General features: G+C 35.4%; 1 protein-coding gene across 1 annotated transcript in view; it reads right to left on the bottom strand.

The window, feature by feature from the left end:
• Positions 1 to 20,905, bottom strand: part of LOC129514483 (methyl-CpG-binding domain protein 2) — a 62,375-nt gene that overhangs the window by 19,876 nt on the left and 21,594 nt on the right. The window contains exon 3 of the mRNA XM_055333071.1: positions 10,151 to 10,288. Coding sequence (XP_055189046.1) covers positions 10,151 to 10,288 — 138 coding nt within the window. The remainder of the gene's footprint in view (positions 1 to 10,150; positions 10,289 to 20,905) is intronic.

The raw sequence follows: 20,905 nt of genomic DNA, 5'->3' as shown, positions 1-20,905 counted from the left end.
ATATTACATTCCCTGGTAGCATGAATGAGAGAAGAATACCTGTTATCACTCCTATTCAAGATTATATTAGAAATCCTAGCTAGTGAAATAGAAAAAAAAAATCAAAGGTTTAAAGGCTAGCAAGAAAGAAATAAAACTCTCATTTGCAGATGACATGCAACCTTATACAGATGTTCATGTATAAGGTTGAAAAGGCTCACTGTTAATAAGTGAATTTACAAAGATAAGTGAGTACAATCTACAAAATCAATTTATTTCTACATAATAGCAACAGATTACTAGAAAACAAAAAAAAATTAATGTAATCACTTGGAGTAGCATCAATATACATCAAATATCCAGAAATCAATTAAAGATATATAAGATCACTAGACTGAAAACTGTAATTTTGATATAATTTTATATTTTAATGGAAGGATATATAAGATTTATGAACTGGAAGACTTAACATTGTAAAAATGATAATTCTCACCCAAATTGTCCTATAGATTATAATCCTAGCAGGTTTTGGAGAACAGTAGACAAGATTAATCTAAAATTTATGTAGAAATGCAAATAGCCATAAACCAACCAAGATAATCTTGAACCAAGAATAACAACGGTGGAAACATACACTACTAGATGGCAACACCTTTTATAGGGATGCCTGGGTGGCTCAGTGGTTGAGCATCCACCTCGGGCTCAGGGCGTGATCCTGGGGTCCTGGGATGAGTCCCACATCGGGCTCCCTGCATGGAGCCTGCTTCTCCCTCTGCCTGTGTCTCTGCTTCTGTCTCTCTCCCTCTGTGTCTCTCATGAATAAGTAAATAAAACCTTAAAAAAAAAAAAAGTCCTTTTGCAAAACTATAGTAATGAAGACAGTAAGGTATTAGGAAACAAACAACAGACCAATGAAACAGACTTGAGTGTAGAAACTGATTCACATTTACAAATAGACCAAAAATAGAACTGGGAGCCCAAAAACTAACTTTCATAAGACTTCCACACTTTCACGTTTCATTTATGACATGACCATGCAGAGCAATGAAAAAGAATGGTCTTTTCAGTAAACGATGCTGGGGTCAAACCTGATTGTGTCCAGAAAGAATAAAGTTATTTCTAATGTGCAGGTTCTTATTCCCAATATATTTTATGAGAAAGGTACTGGAGGATTAGCTATAATTAAGGGCGTATATAGAGACAGAGGAAGACAGAAATCCAGGAAAGTCCAGTGCAGAAGTACAGCCTAGGAAATCCCTAGAGCCACAGCTACACAGCAGGACCAGAGAACGAATCCAGCCTAAGGCCGGTTGAGGTGACTCCAAGAAAAATACAAGACGGAATCCCATGGATTTCAGCATAATAAAAATATTATTAATGGGCCTGTGGCAGAAATATTAAAGCATTATGAAAGATTAACTATAATCATAAAGAAACCTAGCATACAATTCTTAAGATTAACAACAACAACAATAAATTATGAAAACCATTCTGATGATGATAGGGCATTATTTGCTCTACCCATGAATATTTTCAGTCATAATAATGTAAACCCTGACTATACTATTTAACTAAAAACATGATACAACTATGTTGGGAACATGAGAACAGAGAGAACTATGTACTCATCTACCATTGTGAGAAGTCAAATGTCAAAAATTAACAAATAAAGAAATAGCATATTATTCAGAAACACAGAGGTAATTATAAAGGAAAACAGCCAGAATTAAGAAAAAATCCTTCTGGAAATTAGAAGACATAAGAAGTAGAAAACTACTCTTTGAAACAGAACATTTTTAGTATTTTTTTCATCTATATTCCTGTGTTACATAGATATTAAAATGTCAAAAACTGTCATGGATCTCCCCACATGATAGCTGAAATATTTTTAGATGGACCAACCACAAAAATACATGATGAGTAGAGGTTACTCTGAATGAATAACCCATGGATTCATTAATTTTTTTAAAAAATTTGTATCTAACCTCTCAGCTGTGACTCTTACCTCCATAAAGACTGACAAGTCTTCAAACCACAGTTTTCTCTTATGGGCTCTAACCCATCGTCTTTTACTACCTGGAGATCCCATGATTGCTAGAAGGGTACAAATTTTCTAATACTCATATTCATATTTTATTATAAAAAGAACTGAGCTACCCCTCAGTATTTCCATATTCCTGTCAATGGCATCATTCTCCCAGTTATCTAAATTCTGAGACTCCTTCTTACAGGCATGGCTGATAAGTCAACAAATTTTGTCAATTACTTTATGACCAACATGAAATAAAGCTTTCATTTTTGCCCTAATTTCCTATAGTTTCTTCAGTGTTCTACTAGCCTTAAGTCATTCCTCATATTACATACAGTAACCAGATTAATACCTCTATCTAGAATGTTCTCAAAAAAAAAAAAAAATAGAATGTTCTCCCCATACTTCTCTGCTGTTGAAGACCATGTAGGCTCTCCTTTCCTTTGCTTTTTTTTTTTTCATTGCATTTATCACACCATGATAATTATATACGCGTTTGTCTGTCTCTCTCCCTGTTACATTAGGAGTTAAGAGCCATGAAGTCAGGAGCTGTTGTTTTGTTCACTGCAGTACCCCCACTACTTAGGTAAGTATCTGGCACAGGTTGAAGGCTCAGTTAAAGATTTTTTAATTTAAAAAGTTCATTAATTCAACAAATGCATATTAAGCACTGACATAATGAAGATACTGTGGATAAAGGATGAATAATTAATACAGTTAGATCAGAAAAGAATAAAGGAGGGATGCTAAGGAGGATCTCTAAATCCAGATTTTTCTGAACAGGTAAAGTGAGTTCAGACTTGAAGGAGGAGTAGAAAATAGGTAATTAAATGTAGGAAAGAAAACAGCATGGAATATGACCAGAGAATGCAAGAGCAGGATGTGGGCATGGAGTGGGGAATGAACAGCACATTCAAAACTCTGAAAAAAGTTTCATGTGATTTGAGTGTAGAACAAGGAAAGAAAGTAAGGCCAAAGAGATAAGTAAAAGCCAAATGATGAAGTACTTTGTAAGTCATGTCAGGTGTTTTTTATTTTGTACAGCATTATTTAAGGTGTTTGGGGTTTTTTTTCCCTTAAAATTTAACAGGAATCATTGAAACATTTTCAGAAGAATAGAACTATCAGATCTTCATGTCAGATGGAGTTTCTGGATGCAAAATGAAGAAAGAATTGAAGAGAATAAGACAGGAAGCAGAGAGATGAGATGAAATGACATTTACCTGGTATGGAGGAGATACAGCAAGTGAGTATTTAAAGAGGCAGAGTCAATGGGATTTGTTAGCTAATTACATGTTTCGAGTAAATGATAGGAAGAGTCTAGGATAATGCTGAGTCAGTGGGAATTTCACTGGGAAAAAGCACATAGAACAGGCCGGTTTGATAGGATGATGAAGGAGACTATAAGATAAATTAGAAGTGCTGGTAAGACTTCCAAGCAAACAATGTTAGTAGGTGGATTGATACAAACAACTGAAGCTTAGGATAAAGACGTAAATTTGGAAATCATTAACATTTAGATGATAAATGAAGCCGTGAGAATGAATGAAGTCCTCCATACAGATACAGAGAAGAATGCACTGTATTCCCTGGGAAATCTCACAATTCTAAAAGATGGAGAGAGCAAAAGGAAACTAAGAAAGGGAATCAGGAAAAAAACAAGGAAGGAGGAAAAGCAATAAAGTACAGTGTCACAGAATAAAAGAGTATTTCAGAATCCAGGAGTAGCCACAGTTCCCAATGCTAAAGCAGGTCATGTAGTGCAATTTAAGGACTGAAATTTATCCATCCAATGTAATAAGGATCATCAGCAATCTTCATGATGAGAGTCATTCAAATGGCAGAGCGGAAACAAAAGTGGTATTTCAGAGATATAAAAACTAAGAGGGCAGCCTGGGTGGCTCGGTGGTTTAGCGCCGCCTTCAGCCCAGGGCGTGATCCTGGAGACCCGGGACTGAGTCCCACGTCGGGCTCCCTGCATGGAACCTGCTTCTCCCTCTAACTGTGTCTCTGCCTCTCTCTCTCTCTCTCTCTCTCTCTCTCTCTCTCTCATGAACAAATAAATAAAATCTTAAAAAAAACCCTAAAAGATAAGGTGGATATTAAATACACACCTACAAAGTCTAAGAAGTTTGATTGTAAAAGGAAAAGAATTGGGGAAGAGGCTGTTTAGAGAGAGAAGACAACGGTGAAATGTAGTGGACATAATCCATTGGGCGAGATCTCTGAGAAGGTAGGAGGGAATGCATCTGGGGAGCACAGATGTTTGAATTAGCTTTAGGCCACAGGGAGGTATGTTCACATTCGGTTAAGAGGGGTAATAAAAAAGCTACTTAGTCCCTTATTCAAATACCTCTAAACATTTCTCATTTGCAAAGTTAAACACATGTTTTAGTTTGTTCAACTACAGTAGTATTCAAATAAATGCAAATTTTAAATGAAAAACCATTTTTATATATTGAGTTAATACTCAATGGCAATAAAGGTAAGCTAAACTGGAATGCACATAATTTTTCCATAGACTTTTAAAGTGGTGTAACCCTTTGGCAATCAATTTGCCAATATGTATCAAAAATCGTAAATATTCACACTAATTGTATTTCTGGAAATAAAATAAAATCAGACTAGAGTCTGATGAAACAATGTAAAATATAGGAAGGAACTTATAAAGAGACTCACTGGAGTACTACCTATAATAGTGAAAAACTGAAAATAACACTAAGTTAATAGTCAAGTAAATTAGATGCTAGCATAACACACAATTGTTGGAGCAATATAAATGAATTATAAAATCATAGCACATAAACTATATAAAACATGGATAAATGTATATAATATAATGGCATGTGTACATATTAAAGTATGTATATACATATATTCTATGACCATGTTATCAAAAGTTGCATTAAAATATTGAAAGAATATTTAAAAATGCTAAAACACTATTGTAATTGCATTATAAAAAAGGAATGAGAATTTTTTTCTTTTATCTATCCCAAATTTCTTTCTCTTATAGCAAATGATAACAGTTTTAAAACTTGTAAAGATTGACATTTAAGGAAACCCATTATAACATTCTCAATTCCCACTCCTTCCCATGAAAACCCTGATCTCCAAATTTATCCTCTCATTCCTTGTTCATTCCCATTATAACAGCTTTGCTAACACTACTACTTTCCCTAACTGGAATGTCCTCGCCCTCCCATCTGATTTTCTAAATCCCACTCAATCTGCAAAGTCCAGCATATGTCCTTTATCTTTTCTCAAGATTTCCCCAACCGTCCCAGCCACAGTAAAACCACTCCCTGGAACACCTACAGCACTGGTCTGTAGTATTTATATGACCCTTTGTACATGGCATCTTTCCTCCATCACCCAGAATAATATTTTTAAAGTTAGTAGAGGACAACATGTCACCTATTTCCTCTGCCCAGGCAGCCAGTTTTTCTAGCTAGAGAAAAGGAATATAATATCTTCCATGGAACTCTATGCTTTAGCTTATCTTTTTCTCAATCATAAGAACATTAAAATAAGACTATACTAGAAATAACCCGCTAAGGTTAGGAAAAGGTAAATGCTGTTAGAATATCTAGAATGAAGAGTAATCTTATGGGTGAAAGTAATTAAATACTGAAAGATTTTACAAACTTTCATATATAAGGTCTTCAGACATTTAGAGTACACATGTTTTTAAAATTTAATTTCATTTTGAAAGTTTCTTCTAACATTTTAAAATATTCACTCTTGGTTACTATCAAAAAGACAAGAGATAGAGCTAGCAACAATGTGGGGAAAAGGGAACCCTCATGCAATGTTGGTAGGAATGTAAATTGGTACAGCTGCTATGGAAAACAGTGTGGGGGTTTCTCAAGAAATTAAAAATAGAACTCTCATTTGATCCAGCAATCCCACTTCTAAGTACGTATCCAAAGGAAATGAAATTCCTGTCTTAAAGAGGTATCTGCACCACCATGTTCACTGCAATATTATTCACAATAGCCAAAGCATGGAAACCACCTAAGTATCTACCAACAGATGAATGGTTAAAGAAATATTACCAGCCATAAAAAAAGAAGGAAATCCTGCCATTTATAACAACATAGATGAATCCTGAAGGCATTATGCTAAGTGAAATAAGTCAAGCAGAGAAAGACAAATACTACATGATCTTACTTTATATGTGGAATCTAAAAAAACTGAACTCATAGAATCAAAGAGAAGACTGGTGGTGGCCAGGGGTGGGGGTGGACGGAGTGGTGATGGTCAAAGGGTATAAACTTCCAGTTATAAGATGAGTAAGTTCTGGGGACCTGATGCACAGCATGGTGAATGAATACAGTTAACAATACTGTATTGTATACTCGAAAGTTGCTAAGAGAGATCTTAAACGTTCTCACCATCACCACCACCACCCCACCACCACAATTATAGGAAGTGATGGCCATGTTATCTAACCTACATTATCATTTTGCAATGTATATGTGTTTCAAATCACCATTACACTGTAGACCTTCAACTGATACAATGTTATATGTCAATTATATCTCAATAAAGCTGGGGAAAAAATCAGTCTAAAAAAAAAAAAGGCTGACTGCTAGAAGAAAGTAAAGTTTCGTATCTTTTGAGAGAAGAATAAGCAAATAAAAGAAAAAAATCTAAGATTAAATAGAACATTTAAATCCACTTTGCTGATTTTCAAATATTTATTTTTCAGTTAAAAAAATTTGAATATTCTGTAAGGAATGTAATTAATTCTCAAAGACTATTAAAAACACCTACAGCCTATTAGCACCCTATAACATAATAATTAGAAGGAAGTATTAATGGCTCAAAGATGGAAGTTTCTTTGAATTGAGGATAAAAGAAAAAGCAAGAGACCAGAAAGTGTCAAAGATGACAGCATCAAGGACGTAAGAATGAAACAGAAATGTGAGTTCTTCAAATATTGAAGGAAGAAAGCTAGGAAAGACACCTTAACAGCAAAATCATAAATCAATTAGGTTAAAAAGATTTTTGGACATGATCTTACAGTTTGGGATAATAGTCTCATAGTTGGTAGAGTTCGCTTCACCCCACTCCAGATTTCTTTTTAATCTAATGAAAAGATAAGCACTTATCAAATATACTGAGAGTATATATATAAATATCTAGCTATTCACCCTATCAGAAGGTTTTACAAATTCCATCTCTACCATATGGCTTTAATTATAGGCAGAAATCACTGCTGAATTCTGTTTACTGCACTTTTGATTACATGCCCTAATTTGCAATTTTAAAGTTAAGGCATTTTTCAAGTAATCAATACATTAGAAATTTATACATCATCTACTCTGTAAATTCAAATCAGACTGCCATATAATGACGCAGGCATAGGATGTTTGTTATATATGACAGAATTATTAATTTCTATGATAGCTTCACTTCAACCTAACCTATTCAAGGTAGAACCTATTAAAAATCCAAAAATCTAATCCTAGTTCTAGGTCTCAAAATTCAACCCTCTAAAACGAATTATAATACCACTAGTTTGAATGCCTTCTTAAAAGACTGTGACATGGTTAAGAAATAAAAACATTTATATCTACAGGAGTCTCAAAAATAGAAACCTCTTTGTCTAGTTTTTTTACTGAATGATCAAAATAACTTCTCCAAATGGAATATCTGGCAATTTATACTGCCAATCTAGTTCAACGAGGCTGTGTAAAAGCACAGTTGGAAGAATTATTTTTGTCTATTTTTTTGGTCAACTATCTCCTCAACAACAACAGTTGATTAGCACACATCTGTCAAAATGTAATTTAAATCAACATCTTTCCTTTACTTAGAAACCTGAACCTATACTGGAATAATCAGAATGACAGATTGTTTTTTTAAAACAGTAGTATAAAAGTTGTCTCTGCTATTTTCCTATAGTTGGCCAATGCCCTGTCCTTTATTTTGAAATCCTATTAGTGAGACAGAAGCCAAATATTACCTCAATTCTTATGTTGAAGGTAAAGATAGGGGAAAGACAACTAATGCCTTGGTATAATCAAAAACAGCAAAAACTGTCAGGTGACATGAGGATAAAGGGGAAAACAGTTCAAACTTTTGGAGCGCTGACCTCCTAAATAATTTTAACACTTCCTGTCTATGCAAGCTAAAAGGAAGATAAAATCCTCAAAAGATCTGGGTTAAAATGACATAAGATTTGGTGCGGGTGGGGAGGGGAGGGATTTAGCTTTTCTGACATGCTCTTTTCATCTGAGAACAATGCCACAAACTTTAATAAAAGAAGGAAAATGTAAAACGACTCAATGTATCAGTGAATAAGGAACACCTGATCTGATTACTTCAGCTTTAAAACTCTGTTACCACTGTTCTCTAGAGCCAGGTAAATACCCAGCAAATACAGTTAGTGCAGTTGTTAAAATCCGTAACTGAACTTAGGTACAGAAAACAATTAAGTTACTGTTTAAATCACCATAATCTGCTACTCAATTGGCCTGTAAAATATGTGCGTTTATAGACTATATTGAGAATGATTTGGCAAAGAAAAGATGAGGATAAAATCCATCTACTACCTATTCTCAATAAGACAACTCCAGTTTCCAGTATGGAACTATTATTACTAGTTATTCCACTTTATCTTTTGGGCTTTTTTGAGGCAAACTGTCTTACCCAATTACATGCTTTGAAAATTTCAACTGATAAAAATCTGTACAAGGAAATGATTTTAAAATCACCAAAAAGCCAAAGGACAAGATGTTCAAGACTTTAGACAGTATCTAAGAGAGAATACAATCAGGGAATGGCTTTACCAAGGCGGGCAGAGGTCAGAATGGCGGAATTCCTTCCCTGTTGTAATGAATATACTAAAACCACCAGCGGTTTGGTGACTATCCCTGGGTACAGTAGTAAAACAGAAGGGGAAAGCCTGGTACAGAAAGCTGAATGGCCCAGAGAAAACCTAGGTGGTGACAAGAGCCTAAAGGCACATGCAGGTACGCATCTTTTATATTGGATGTGATACACTTACATGGCCCCTGTTGAATCTCTTGGGGACCAACAGTAAAGCAAGTTTAGAACTTCAAATCTTGAGACATCTATAGCAAGATGCTGATCCAATGTGGCTCCAAATATCTTCTGTTTTCCTGGCTCACCTGAAGAGGAAAAAACACTACAGAGGATGTGGGAACTGAATTTCTTTATGTAGTTTCTTCTAGAGCAACTGTCTGAAAGTTTTGGCTCAATCCTTTATGAAGTCTGGAGATGAGACACTTGAGGGACTAGTGAAAAACAAAATTCAAATGAAAAGGTGGAGTGAGGCATCTAAATGGGGAATACGAGAGCAAAAGATAACCGTCGTAGGTAAATCAGCATTTCTACTCTGTAAGTGGGAGGAGGCAGAGAAAGGAGAGAAAAAATATGCACAGATGTTTCTCCCTCCACTCCCTCACCCCAATTGCTACTAAAAATTTCCGAAGTACCTAAACTTTTTGACCACAATTAGGGAGTGAATAAGCAAGGTTATTTGGAAAGGTAAGCATTTTGTCAAGTCTCCCTCCCCGGGCTATGTGACATTATTAAGCAGTAGGGAGGCCTCTCAGATAATACTTTTTTCTAAGAACAGATTCTGGTGTAATACAGCTTGAAGCAATAAGAAAGAGAAATATAAACTCAATTTCTGCAAAAATGGAAGTCACAGGACAATATACCATATTGACAAAGTTTATTTAATTCTGTTTTTCAAAAGGGGAGGGACGGCTTTCATATAATAAGAAATCAGAACAAAAAGTAATTTCTATGTAATAGAAAATATTTTTAAACTAGGCAACACAAACTGCATGCTTCATCCCCTTTGGAAATATTATCCCCTGGAAAGATAATCTTAAAAAACTAAGATTAGCAAAAGCAAATCTGATGTACATTACCACACAAAAGCATAAAAATGTAGTCCATAATATTTAGATTCATTTTAGTAACTTTTTTCTTAAAACATTTTACCTAAATATTATTCTCCAGCATTCATGTAATAGCCTAGAACATAAAACAATTTTCTTTCCAAATATTTTCCATTTTAACCAGTTTACTTGAACTATGTCTAGTAAAAATACCAGAATTTACTGACAAATAGGATTGGAGAACCAATTAGATCCTTACCTGACGTGGCTGCTCATTCATTCGTTGTGGGTCTGATTTCACTTTATTACTAGGATGATTTGTGACTTTGGTTACTGGTTGTTTGAAAATTGATGCGGTTTGTCTAATTGGCAATGTTGTATTCAAGTCTGGTTTACCCTGTGGATATAAGCATGTTTTCATTAATAGATATTACATATAAATATAATTTGGTGAATTTTTTATTAATCATCCATTACTTTTAAGTTTTTATTTAAATTCCAGTTAGTTAACATACAGTGTAGTATTAGTTTCAGGTGTACAACACAGTGATTCAACATTTCCATACATTACCCAGTGTTCATCACTAGTGCACTGCTTCATCCCCATCATCTATTTAACCCATGCCCAAACCCCCTCCCCTCTGGTGACCATCAGTTCTCTCTATAATTAGTCTGTTTCTTGGTTTGTCTCTTTTTTTCCCCCTTTGATTTTTAAGTTTACTTATTTAAATAATCTCTACACCCAATGTGGGGCTCAAACTCATGACCGTGAGATCAAGAGTCACATGCTCCTCTGACTGAGCCAGGCAGGCACCTCTGTTTTGTTTCTTAAATTCCACATATGAGCAAAATCACATAGATGGAGCTAGAGATTATGCTAAGTGAAATAAGCCAGAGAAATACCATTATCCATTACTTTAAATCATATTATACCAAACTTCTCAATCTCAGTATTATAAATACTCGAAAGGACACTTTTAGCACTTCATTATACAAGACATACATGAAGTTTTCCTATCATAAAAAGCTTTATTTTTTTTATAAAAAGCTTTCTGTGTATTTTAAAATGTAAGGAAATTATCTATACATAATTCATGATTAATTTGATTAGCAAGATATTCAGGACTTTTAAATGAACGAATTGTGCTTGTGGGTAACACAAAAAGGAGCATTTTCAGAACAATCATCAGGACAGCAATCATCTCAACACTTGAGAATGGAGGAAAATATGGTATACTTGGCCTTTAAAATGTGAATAACCTGGTCAGCTACTAGGAGGCTAGGTTTACATAAAACCATATAAGTTAAACTTCACTCTCATATAAAAAGATAATTAGAAATGGAAGTTCTAAAAAATAGAACTCAATTTAGCAACAAACATATATTTTAATCAACCAGTAAATAAAATCTAAGATGTGTTCTAGTAAAGTCAAAATGTGGCAGAGTTACTATTAAGTTCATTTGCAATGGAGGAACAGAGGGGCAAGGAAGGAGAAGAAAAAAAAAACCAAAATGTGATTTAATCATTGTATATTTCTGATTCTGGCAAAAATATATATACATAAACAGACATCTGTATCTGAAACAATAGACATCTGGTATTTTTGATAAATACGCTTGATAAATCTACAGGATATTCAATGAACTTTTGTCTTTACAACTATCCCCAGATAAAAATTGTACTATCAACTTCCAGGCTCCAAAAGAATGGTTCTCAAACTTCAGCACACATCCCTACCACCCAGAGAATTTATTAAAACATGATTCCTGGGCCTCAGCCCTAGAGATTCTGATTCAGGAGAGACGAGGTGAGGCCTGGGAACTTGCATTTCTATTAAGCTTGCACACAATGCTGATGCTACTGATCCAGGGACCACCTGGAGAACCACTACTCTACAACAAAGATTGCAAACTGGTTGCAGAAGAACCAAGTTTAACCCATAGGTGTAATTTGTTGTTTTTAGTGTATTAAAATAAGTGAACATCTACAAGATCTGGAGATTTCACATAAAATCCAGATTCTAGCTTAAAAACTCAAAGATCTAGAAATACTGGACTTGATTTGGCTACAACAGGCCATAATTAATTAGTAATATCTGCTCACAAGGGTTCCCCTTTAGCAAAACTCCTCAACAACTCAGTTTGCATTACCCGGCTAAGCCTGAGGTGTTGAGCTTATGACCTCTGCTTAAAGAATGTTTTATCAATGCAAGAAAGGTAAGCAACAGAATAAATCAAACTGACAACTAGCACAATCATGGTATTACTTGGACACATTATGTGTCCCCTCCCCACATCCCTTCTTTTCTGTATGTATTGGGCATGCTTGACGTTCCTTTATCTCACTCACTTTTCTCCGAATGTACGCGCTCACCTTTAGGAGATAGATTCATCTTGTTTGTTTGCTTTTCATAATCTCTACAGCTAACATGGGGCTCGAACCCACAACCCCAAGATGAAGAACCATCTGCTCTTCCAACGGAGTCAGCCAAGAAGCCAGGGACATATTCGCCTTAAATAAGACTAACAATATTTCTCAGGTATTTAGCTTCCTTTATAGATTTTCAAAAAATTTTGATTTAGAAGTGAGCAAATTTGACCGACAGGCTACAAAATAACCACTTAGGATGCCACTTTAAAGGTGTGAAACTTAAGAATGTGTATTTTTAAAAGCTCTCTTGGATGGGGCACCTGGGTCGCTCAGTTGGCTAAGCATCTGACTGGATTTCTGCAGAGGTCATGATCTCAGAGTCCTGAGAATGAGCCGACAAAGGGTTCTGCGCTCGGCAAGGAGTCTGTCTGCTTCTCTGCTTCTCTCTCCCTTTGCCCTTCCCACAACTCACATATGCATGTGTGCGCTCTCTCAAATGAGTACGTAAATCTTAAAAAGAGAAAAAGAAAAAAAAAAGCTCTCCTAATAATTCTGTGATGCACAGAAGGCTTGGACACCTCTGATTTATGACATCTAGACCATTCTGAGGCCCTAAGTGAAGCCATTCAAATTATAAAATGTTTAATATTCAATCCTAAAGAAGCTTACAGAGAACTTTTCCTATCACTAGTTATGATTATTATCACTAAATCATACTTTCTTTGGTTTTTAAATGTTTTCATTCTTAATAAAGAACAATATACTCTGCTGGTATTAACAAGATGGCATTAGTGGACACTGCCACGGTTTCTATAAGTCTCTAAGATTTTCATTGTTACAAAGGATGACTAGAGACAGTGGGGACTATTCTAAATGAATCCTGAATCTACAAAGACTGGAAGGAAGCATGAAACATATAAAACTATTGGTGCTATAACAGGAAGATTGCCTTTTTTTAATTAACTTATGTTTTTGGTGCAATAAGTAAAAATTAGAAGAAAAAGCTGGCTTAAAATATTCAAAATACACAATTCCCACTGTCTGAGACAGTGCATTCCTCAGTGGAATGGAGTAAGAGATTATTTTGACTTTCCTTGTTTTCTCCTTTTAACTAACTTGAAAGCTCTGAAGAGAGAATTTTTTTACTAATTAATTTTGTATTCCAAAACAGTGGCATGTAATCTGAAAAACTGGCCTAACTGGTTCTCCCAGAAACTGTCACAAAAACACTAAATTGTATTAGCACTCTCACCTGAGGAGTGCCAAAGTTGTGCCCAGTTGTGTCTGAGTCCTTGTAAATAACTATCAATCCTCCATAAACTTAGAAGTCATAAAGGAAACACTTTTTTAACGGGCAAGATTAAAACTATTCCTGTAGTTGTAATCTTCCCTTTCAGTGTCAGAAAAAGTAAAGCAGAAGTTTTCTCTGTCCCTCTTGGATGTAAGTCCCAGGAGGGCAGAAATCTTATATCCTTTATCACACAATTAAAATGGCAAACACACACATTCTAATATTAGAAAGAAAAAGTTTCCAACCTTGATAAATCTTCTCAGTATACAGGCTATCCCTCAAATCAAAATTTAATGTATTTTATAATAATAGGTATATTAAGCTGGAAGTACTCAACTCAATTTTTGAGACTCTTCTACCCCATTAGGTGCTAGGAGGAATACAAAAATAAATCTTTAAATTAAAAAAAAAAAGACATTTATTTCATCTCTTTCCAATAAATATCTGAGGTGGATCTATGTATACTCAGAATGAATATGCAATAAAAAATCAATTTTTAAAACAAAGAATCAGTGACAGGGAGAAAACATATTTCCTTTTGAAAAGATTAATAGTGATCAATACTAGAGCTGAGCATCAAAAGTGGAGCTGAAATTTCTAGAAGCCTGGGTGAAAAGAGAAGCATTAAATCATGTAGGTATCAGGTCAGAGAAGAGGAAGCATACCAATTAATAAGGAAAACAAAGTGTCCTGCTATTAAATCTAGAAAAAAAAATTAAAGACACTGACATACAACAAATATTAAGCAAATTTCAAATGCTTTTTCGTTTTCAGTGACCTTCCTTAAAAGCGAAGAACATATAAAGGAAAATTAGAGAAGGTGATTCATAAAGGGACTAAACACCAGTGTGGTCTAATTATCATGTACCTTTCAGTTGACCTAAGTTGACTAAGGCAAGAAATGAGGATAATTAAAGAGGTAGACGAAGAGCGTATGTCATAAACAAGTGATTTTCAAACATTTCTGCACTCTCAGCAGCTAAAAAACTTTTGAAAATATGTATACCTCACCTACATTTCAAAGCTGACATCAAACTTTAATTGCAAAAAATGCACGTACTACAAGTTTAAATACTGACACTTTGATAATAAACATACCACTTAGAGATGTATCAAACAGAACCTAAATATACCCACCATCAATATACCCACTTACACATGAACAAAATCTTCAACTGTTACATTTTATTTCCCTTTCTCTTTGAATACTTCCATTCCCAAAGTTATTTCCTATTTTTAAACTTGAAAACCTTTAATTGATCATTTATAGATCATGACATGATTTTTTTTAAACCTTTTGTGACCACGATTTTTTAAAAAAATAAATTTCTGGTTTACTACATCAGTAGTATGTAACTGCCCCCAAATAGTAAATTACATATTAATAAATGAAATAAAAATTAGACATATTAAAGGAGAGAGTTTTTAATTCAAAATTAACTTCATGGTCTTGGATGAGTATCACTAGCTGCTAGAATGGGTCAAGATTTAGTACCAATTCTGTTCCTATTCTTCATTTTTTATAGATGGAACACCAAGAAATCTTGTTCACATAAATGAGTAAATAGAATGAGTTTTACTGTCAGTCTTTCAATTTCTTTTGAGTTATATGTCAAAATTTACATAGTGAACCATCAAAATTTTTTAATAATCGACATCTACATTAAGTTCTCTATAAATTTTAGATAATTATATTGGCAGAAAGACTTGACTATTATCAAGTAATTCATTTTCTTAGCATCAATACCAGTGTTTCAAATTATTCCTTAACTAGATCTCAAACATTTTGCACAATGGTAATAAGGCAGACAAAAAGTGTGCTCTTCTGTAAAACGGGAACTGAGGGAAAAAGAACCTGTACCTCCATCTCAGGTGCATGCTCACATCAACTGCAAGAAAGAGTATACATGAAAGTTAAGGATACAGTAATACTCCTTTAAAATCATCCTTATTGTATACTATGTAAGGTTATAAACAGCAGGAATTTAATTTTTTATTCTAAGTGTCACTTTTCCCAGCCTGGCTTTGAAATAAAGCTGAGTAACAGTTCGGAATTGTACATATTCTATGACAAGAGTCAAAAGGAGCCATTTTTATTTTTAAAATTCCTGCAAATTTTGCAGTTTAAAAATTAGCTGTTTGTTTTAGTGTAAAAATGTTGCCCTACCTACCCAAATGCTCAAATAAAATGGATACTTTCAAGTATCATTTTAATTCTTTGGCTTCCCATATAGTACATACCCCCACAAGAGATATTCATGCCCCAATCTGAAAAGCAAGCACTTTATTTTTCTAAGGTCACTTTCCTCATCTGTAAATGAGGATAACAATAACCACTCGTAAGATTCTTACAGAGATCAAACAAGATAATGCATGTGTGATGTTTCTGCCTAATGCAGCTTTTGATCACTGAACAAATCCTGAACAAATTTGCCTACTGTGTGCCAGGCACATGCTGGGGATACGGTCATCATCAAAACACTAAAGTCCTTGCCTCCGAGCTTACAGTCTGGGGGTAGAAGACAACAATTAACGTAACAGGTGTGTATTTTATAGTCATGTTAGCATGTAAATTCTGAATAAATAGCTATTTCTATCATGAGCATTAACATGTTTTTGAGCATGCTATTGAAATTTAGGAACTTAAACCTATTAAGCTTTTCCAGGAGGAAAGCCATCCCCTGGTCCACAGAGAGGGGAGACTGAGTGGCGTCTTCACAGCAAACCAATATTATCGTCAAAAAATAATTTCAGGTTTGCTCTAGAATATGTACAGTAGCCTATAGTTAAGGCCTTTTCACAAAATCAAAAACCAACAATGTAAAAAGTGCTTGACAATCTTTCAGATTTTTAAAAAATTGAGGTAAAATTCACACACCATAAAATTCACCATTTTTAAGTGCAAAACTCAATGTTTTTTAGTATATTCACAAAGTTGTGCAAACTCCATAGGCTTTCACAAAAAAGTAAAGAAAAATATCTGAGATTTTTTATTTTGTACTGAAAATCCACTTAGTGGAATATCCTAATCTTGAGAAACAAGATTTTTTTAAGATCAATGAGATATTTTTAAAAAATTAAAAAAAAAAAACAGGTGTACTACACATTGAGCTCATTAAAAAAGACTTGTAGTTAAATGAAGAGATGGAGGATTAAAATTCATCATTGTACACAAGTTTTGAAAAGTTCTACTTCAAAAACAACTTCTTGCAGCTTTAGTGAGTAGAGGGTCATTAAAGGACTTATGGCAAAACATAGGAATGGGAGTTTCAACCCAGTACTTAAGAACAGCCCTACTCAAATTAAGACAGCCACTATGTGGAACTCATTATCTCCCTTTACATCTGGTTATCACTAGCTGTGTACACATCCTTGGGAGAGTTGTGGAAATAGTCACACAAATTATTTTCTATAGGTTTCTTTTGCTGACCTACAGTCTACAATGTCAGGGAACTCTTCAGGACCCTATATAATAGTGAAATAGGCCTCGATTGTCAACAAAAACCTAGGCATCCAAAAGAAGTCTTGCCAAAGCCATAGCATAGGCAACTGTGTCTCCAAATCTATCTTATTAGCATGAAAGCCAATCCCAACCCTCTCAAAAGGGCCTATCTTTCATACTTGGATAAATTTAAAGCACTAACTTCTAATGATAAACCTAGTATCATACTGAACAGATTATTCTCATCAGCAAGCCTTTTTGCCAACATGTAAAGTTTTTCTGTTTACTTTTTGGTCCCCCTTAGCAATCTTTGTCCAATCAATATCTAAATACAGATGATCCCTGAACAATGGTGCAGGAGTTAGGGGCACCTAAATGCCTCACAGTCAAAAATCCACATATAATTTTGATTCCCCAAAAACTTAATAGCCTACTGTGACTGGAGGCCTTACAGTTAACATAAACAGCTGATTAATACATATTTTTAGTTTATATGTGCTATATACTGTATTCTTACAAATAAGCTAGAAAAAAGAAAATGTTAAAAAATCATAAGAGAATACATTTACAGTATTGCACTGTATTTATCAAAAGAAATCTGCATATAAGTAGACCTGAGCATTTCAAACCTGTGTTGAAGGATCAACTGTATCCGCTGTCAAATTAGCCAAAAGAGTAGAATGGTGTTGTTAGCTAATAACTTTTCCTCACTTGTTAGCTTTATCAAGTATGTTTCTGCATATGAAAAAATTAGAAGTACTCTGGGCAAAATACTAAAGGGTTCTGAGATGAGAGTCCTTTGCTTTTATCCTTTCTTCCTTTATTGATTCACTAAACAAGCACGTCACCATCATTCCTGCCTCAATAAATACAACAGCCTCCGAAACTGGCACCCAACTTCCACTTCTGCACCTCTACAAGATATTCTCCGCACACCGGCCAAAGCGATCCTATTGCTCCTTACATGGAGTCTGAAAACAGCATCCCATACCACTCCTTGTTCTGGCTTGACAAGCCTTGTGATTAGGTTTGTCTACAGCCTTGACCTCACCTAGACCCCTCTCCCACTCACTAAACTCCAGCCACTGTGGCCTTCACTGCCCTTACAGGCAAAATGTATCCTGCCATAGTGATCTTGCACTGGCTAGCTATTCCCTTTACGTGGCGTGCTTTTTCCCTGTGGTTTTTGTATAGCTCACTCTGTCATTCATATGTCAGCCAAAAAAATCACCCTCTTGGAGAGACTGATTGCTCAACCTAAACAGCCACCCAATCAGTCTCAATCACCCTTACTTAATTCACTGTACCACATTTAATATTTATACTGTGTATTAGTTTGTAATGCCACTAGAATTAAAGTTCCATAAGCACAGAAACTTCCTTTACTATATTCCCAGGGTCTGCAATAACACCTGAGCATAGAATATGCTAAAAAATTTGTGGGATAAATGGATGCATAAAATGTCTACTACACATAAAGTCTTGTTATGCAGACCCTACCCTTCAATAGTCTCATTTTCTGCTTTAAACTTACAGGTGCTACATAGATGGAAAGTAGAATTCAATACAGTCTACAATATCCATCTCGAAACTATTAGGTAAAGAATAGAGTCATCTTTATTATCTGTCTTGAGATTATCAACATAAGAGAAGCAGTCCCAAGACTTACTCCATTTATTACTATTCAACGAATACTTATAGGTATCTGACCAGGGTCTTCCTCTGAGTCACAAAGACAGCCCACAGCCAGGACCATAATATTTTAACTGTGTACTCTGTTCTAACAATTATCAAAATTAATACCACTGCACATCACATTCCTATCTCAGTAGTAACCAAATAGTTAAGTCCCTCCAATCCTACATTATCACCCATCACTCATCCCCGTAATATTCTTTACATCCACTCATCTACCCCATTGTCCAGTGGCTTTCAAACTTTTTTGACCCATCCCATCCCCAATCCTTACACTGTAACTCCTGATGACTGACCAAACTTTCCTACATCCTCAATATTTTCTCTGAATATTCTCTGCAGCTCCTGCACTTAGTGACTTGGCCATCCCTTGAAGATACTATCTCCCCTCAAAAGGTTCTCTCAAATGAAGCTTTTTCTCTTTCCATCCCTCCCTTCCCACTTCCCCTTTCTCCTTATCACTCTCAACTACATATCTAAAAGCCAAGAGATGGTAGTTTTCTCCTTTCTCCCATTTTTCTCAAATAATTTCTCCATTTTTGATCCTTCAAAAACACCAGTTCTTTGAAACTCATGTCTGGCTGTACTCATGTCTTCCTCTCCTCCCTTCCTCCTTCATTCACTAGACTTTAGTTTCCCTTACAGTCTTCCTTTCCATCCCAACTCCTGTCCTCATTCTGGGAGACCTCAATATTCATATGGATAACTCACCCAACATCCTGAGTCCTTTCACCTAATCGTCCACCCACCTTCACTCACCTAACATTATAGGCACAGGCTTGTCAACACTAGTAACTACGTCATCTCCAGTATCTCAATCAAGCATCCAGCTCTCCAATTCCTACTTCCTATCCTTGCACTTTCTCAGAACTGCCCTCTGCACTTCTTTCACCCCAGCTGTTATCTCCTATTCATTGTCCTATTTTCTCACTCTGCCTTAACCCCTTTCACATTCCTCCCTATCCAGTACAGGTTCTACGTCCATCATTATAATGCAAATGTGCTTAACTTTCTTGACCTCTGTGGTTTCTCCATTTGAGCTACAGACCCCATTCTTCTTAAATTTTTCAAAGTCGTCTAACTTGGGAGACTGTCTAAATCAGCATCTCTTTCACCTACCATGCAGTGATTCTCTTCTCTATCCAAAAAAAAATTATTGAGTGACTTGTCCACGCTAATTTTATCTCTCACTCACTTTCAACCCCATCCAATCTGGCTTCTGTTACCAATGTAAACCAAGGTTATTAATTAGTTTCGTGTTGCCAAATTCATGGAAGTTTCTCAGTCGTCCTCCACTCAACCCTTCAGTGGCATCAATACAACTAACCAGTCTTCTTTTTGAAGCAGTCTCCTCTCCCTTGTCTTTCCTACCTTACTGGCTGTTCCTTATCAATCCACTTTGCTGATTCTTTCCACTCTAACCTAGTTCTAATTATTGAATATTTTCAGAGCTTGGTTCTGGATCCTATTGCCTGGGTAATCTCCTTTGGTCCCATTACTTAGACTACTACCTATGTGATGACTTTCCAGTTGAGATCTCTCAATTAGCACACTAACTGCATACAATACATATCCATTTGGATGTTTAATAAGCAACTCAACCTCTTGCTTATTCAAAACTTATTTTATCCATCCATATGAACTCTCCTAAGGTTGACCTCAGTGAACGGTAACCCAATCTACCCACTCATCTAAAAACTAAGGTCTTGGGACACCTGGGTGGCTCAAGTGATTGAGCATCTGCTTAGGGCATGATCCCAGGGTCTTAGGATTGAATCCCACATCAGGCTCCCCATGCCTCTGCCTATGTCTCTTTCTGCCTGTCTCTCATGAATAATTTTTTTTAATTTAAAAAAATAAAATAAAAACTAAGGTCTCACATTTAAGTCTTCTCTTTTCTGTCATCTTCCCCCACCCAATCAATAGCAAATCATGTAAATTCTACATTCAAAACAGATCAAGAAAAAAAAAACAGATCAAGAAACTGCCCACCTCTCTCCACCACACATCCAGACCATCACCATTTATTAGCACACTACTATAGGTACTTGCTGCTCACTTCCACTTTTGTCCGTTTCATTTCAAATTATCAGAAACTAGACTCAACAGTGGCCCACACTTAAGGGAGATGCCAACAATCCCTTATAAGGACTCGAAGGCCTAGAAATACTAGTTTATCACCTGTGATCTGCTCACTCTCCCTCTCCACCCTAAT

The sequence above is a fragment of the Nyctereutes procyonoides genome, unplaced genomic scaffold, assembly GCF_905146905.1.
Source record: "Nyctereutes procyonoides isolate TBG_1078 unplaced genomic scaffold, NYPRO_anot_genome, whole genome shotgun sequence".
In the NCBI taxonomy this organism is placed as follows: domain Eukaryota; kingdom Metazoa; phylum Chordata; class Mammalia; order Carnivora; family Canidae; genus Nyctereutes; species Nyctereutes procyonoides.
This window is presented reverse-complemented; position numbering and strand designations above follow the sequence as displayed.